This window comes from Rhinolophus hipposideros (assembly GCF_964194185.1).
Source record: "Rhinolophus hipposideros genome assembly, chromosome: 9".
In the NCBI taxonomy this organism is placed as follows: domain Eukaryota; kingdom Metazoa; phylum Chordata; class Mammalia; order Chiroptera; family Rhinolophidae; genus Rhinolophus; species Rhinolophus hipposideros.
The window spans coordinates 55,426,338-55,430,810 of NC_138055.1; the positions used below are offsets into that span (position 1 = coordinate 55,426,338).

The 4,473-nt window shown below is 35.6% G+C and overlaps 1 protein-coding gene across 1 annotated transcript in view; it reads left to right on the plus strand.

Annotated features, from left to right (window-relative positions):
• The window catches only part of LOC308502090 (olfactory receptor 6C2-like), a gene marked incomplete at both ends in the record, with an annotated part of 20,576 nt that extends 16,316 nt beyond the window's left edge, over positions 1-4,260 (plus strand). Inside the window, one exon of the mRNA XM_081059339.1 lies at positions 3,421-4,260. Within this exon, the coding sequence (XP_080915465.1) occupies positions 3,421-4,260 (840 nt within the window). The remainder of the gene's footprint in view (positions 1-3,420) is intronic.
• Between the last annotated feature and the right edge of the window lie 213 nt (positions 4,261-4,473).

Sequence of the window (4,473 nt, forward strand, 5' to 3'; positions counted from 1 at the left end):
TACTAGACATCAGTCTACACATCAGTCTACACAAAAGGAAGAAAGTCAGAGTCATGCCTGCATAACATTAAAAGGCAGTCTCAAAAAATCAGTTAATTTTTACGTATTAGCATATGTAAAAATTAAAAAATCTTTTTAAAGGTCATTTTAAAGACATGTTAACATCATTTTAAAGAAAACATTTTAAAATTCATTTTAAAGAAAATAAGACAAATATAACAGTCATTCTTTTTTTATTTCCACAAACTTTTTTTAATTAAAGTTTATCGGGGATGGTAACTGTTAGTAAAGTTACATAGTTTTCAAGTGTACAATTCTGTAATACATCATCTATATATCACATTGTGTGTTCACCACCAGAGTCAGTTCTCCTTCCATCACCATATTTTTTATTCCTTTTCTCCTCATCTACCATCCTCCCCTTACCCTCTGATAACCACTAAACTGTTATTTACGTCTATGAGTTTTGGTTTCTTCATTTGTTTGTCTGGTTCTTTTGTTGTTTTCAGTTTTATATAACACATATCAATGAAATCATATGGTTCTTGACTTTTTCTGTGACTTATTTCACTTAGCATAATAATCTCAAGATCCATCCATGTTGTCGCAAATGGCACTATTTCGTCTTTTCGTGTGTCAGAGTAGTATTCCATTGTGTATATATACCACACCTTCTTTGTCTCATCATCGATTGAAGTACACTTTGGTTTTTCCACCAAGGTGGAAAAACCAATTTTTGGTCTTGGCCACTGTAAGTAAAGCTTCAATGAATATCAGAGCACATATATCTTTACAGATGAATGCTTTCAGATTATTTTGGGTGGATACCCAGGAGAGGGATTGCTGGGTCATATGGTAATTCTATTCTTAATTTTTGAGGACCCTCCACACTGCCTTCCATGGTAGCTGTACCAATCTGTATTCCCACCAACAGTGTAGGAGGGTTCCTTTTCCTTCACAGCCCCTCCAACACTTGTTACTATTTGCTTGTTGATGATAGCCATTCTAACTGTTGTGAGGTGATAGCTCATTGTGGTATCTAATTGCATTTCCCTGATAATTAGTGATGTTGAGCATCTTCTTATATTGGCCATCTATATGTCCTCTTTGGATGGAACCAGAAAACACCTTAATAGCCAAAGCAATCCTAAAAGAAGAGAATAATGCTGGAGGTATCACACACCCTGACTTCAGCTTGTACTACAGAGCAACAAAATTGCAGAAAATGGAATTTTCTGCTCATTCCAAAAATTACTGGAATTAGCAGAAAAACAGACAATGGAATGGATTGACTGACCAATGGAATAGAATGGAAAACCCAGAAATAAACTCACATAAATATGGACAGATAATTTTCAATGAAGAAGCCTAAAACACACAATGGGGTTTCCATGAAGTACCAAAAACACACAATGGAGAAAAGACAGTCTCTTCAATAAATGCTGCTGGGAGAATTAGAAAGCCACATGCAAAAGAATGAAACAAGACCAGTATCTGTCACTGTGTACCAAAATTAAGTGGGTTCAAAGAGTATTTTAAGAATTTGATTTCAAAGGCAAGGGAAGTAAGAGCTGAAATAAATGAATGTGATTACATTAAACTAAAAGCCTTCTGCACAGCAAAAGAAACCATCAACAAAATAAAGAGGCAACCAACCAAATGGGAGAAGATATTTGCAAACAATGCCTCTGATTAGGGCTAATATCCAAAATATATAAGGAATTCATACAACTCAACAACAACAACAAAAAATCCAATTAAAAAATAAGCAGAGGACCTGAAGACACATTTCTCTAAAGAGGACATACAGATGGCCATATAAACATATAAAAAGATGCTCAAGGACACTAATCATGAGAGAAATGCAAATAGAAACCACAATGAGATATCACCTCACACCAGTTAAAACGACAATCATCAGCAAGACAAATAATAACAAGTGTTGGGGAGGTTGTGGAGAAAAAGGAAACCTCGTACACTGTTAGGTGGGAATGCAGACTGGTGCAGCCGTTATGGAAAGCAGTGTGGAGGGTCCTCAAAAATTAAGAATAGAATTACCATATGACCCATCAATCCCTCTTCTTGGGTATCCACCCAAAAAATCTGAAAATATTTATCTGTAAAGATATAAGTGCTACGATGTTCATTGCAGCTTTATTAATGGTGGCCAAGACACTCAAACAACCAAAGTGTCCTTCGATAGATGAATAGATAAAGAGGTTGTGGTATATATACACAATGGGATACTATTCAGCGGTAAGAAAAGATGAAATAGTGCCATTTGTGACAACATGGATGGATCTTGAGAGTATAATGCTGAGTGAAATAAGTCAGACAGAAAAAGAGAACCGTATGATTTCACTGATATGTGGTATATGAACCAAACACAAGAAAAGAACAAGACAAACAAATGAGAAACAAAATCTCATAGATACAGACAATAGTTTAGTGGTTACCAGAGGGTAAGAGGGGAGGGGGATGGTACATGAGGGTAAAAGGGATCAAACATATGGTGATGGAAAGGAGAACTGACTCTGGGTGGTAAACGACCAACGTGATATATAGACGATGTATTACAGAATTGTACACCTGAAACCTATGTAACTTTACTAACAATTGCCACCCCATTAAACTTAAATTATATATATATATTACATCTCCAGTAAAAAAGTCTTAAACACACTTCAGAGAAGCTGGACTGAATAAGCTGAAACAGGATAAACTATGTCATAAGTATTCATTACCAGTTTAAATTAATACACATGTAAACTTTGTTTTTGAAATTTTTCTTTTTTTTAATTTAAGTTTATTGGGGTGACAATTGTTAGTAAAGTTACATAGGTTTCAGGTGTACAATTCTGTAATATATCATCTATACATCACATACACATGTAACCTTTAATGCAAGGATTTTTGTAACAAAGCCCATTGCTAGGTTTTTTGGTTTTGTTTTTGTTTTTAAGGGACTTTTCTGCTGGAAGCATGTCTGGAGATAAGTAGTGGGGAGAGAGAAGAAACTTTTATTAAAAGAGGCTTTGTATTTTAATGATGTTTATAAGAAAACATGTTGAACTGACACCAATTATGGCTAAATTGTAGATTTATTAGATGAATAAAATACATGATTTAAACTGAATAGTCAGTTTGTGTGACCCAGAGAAGTGATCAAACATTGGCATGTATTATGTGTTTGCCGATTGTATAGGAATCACTCTCAGATTTACTTCTCTTGAGGTGAGAAGATGGCCAGGACTCTGGTCTTCCTCATATTAAGTCCTCCTTATTGTTTTAAACAGATTGACCAAGATACAATAATCAAGGATGAAAAACCAAACCTCACTAACAACCTTCATTTTGCTGGGACTGACCGATGACACACCACTGAAAATTTTGCTTTTAATCTTTCTATTTCTTTCCTACATGTTGAGTGTATCTGGAAACCTAACCATCATCATCCTCACTCTGATTGATTCCCACCTTAAAACACCAATGTATCTTTTCCTTCAGAATTTCTCCTTCTTAGAAATTTCCTTCACAACTGCTTGTGTTCCAAGATTCTTGTATAGCATATTATCTGGGGACAAATCCATTACCTATAATGCTTGTGCCAGTCAACTCTTGTTTACAGACCTCTTTGCAGTAACAGAATTTTTTCTGCTGGCCACCATGTCCTATGACCGCTATGTGGCCATCTGCAAACCGCTGCATTACACAACCATCATGAACAGCAGAGTCTGCAAGAACTTCATCCTCTTCTGTTGGGTAGCAGCACTGATCATCATTCTCCCACCCATTAGTCTGGGTTTAGGCCTGGAATTCTGTGATTCGAATGTCATTGATCATTTTTGCTGTGATGCATCTCCTATCCTGAAGATCTCTTGCTCCGACACATGGTTGATAGAAGAAATGGTTATAGTGTGTGCTGTGTTGACATTCATCATCACCCTCATGTGTGTAGTTCTTTCCTACATTTATATCATCAGGACTATTCTAAGGTTTCCCTCTGCCCAGCAAAGGAAAAAAGCCTTTTCCACATGTTCTTCCCACATGATTGTGGTTTCTATTACTTATGGCAGCTGCATCTTCATTTATGTCAAACCTTCAGCCAAGGATGAGGTAGCTATTAATAAAGGGATTTCACTCCTTATTACTTCTATTTCACCAATGTTGAATCCCTTTATTTACACACTGAGAAACAAGCAAGTGAAGCAAGCTTTTCATGACTCAATTAAAAAAATTGCATTTCTTTCAAAGATGTAAAAAAAAAGAGTCAATGAATCCAATTAAAAGGAAGGATGAATAGGCAGAAAACCTGAAGCTTTTAATACTATTTGTCTCTGCATGATTTATTCTCCGATCATACTGACATTCTCACTTTGTTTTTAAACTTGCTGTGAACCCTACCTATTCCATTTTTTGACTCTCCTTTAAAACTAAATTTTAAGGTGTTTATTCTTACTATCTGGCACAAAT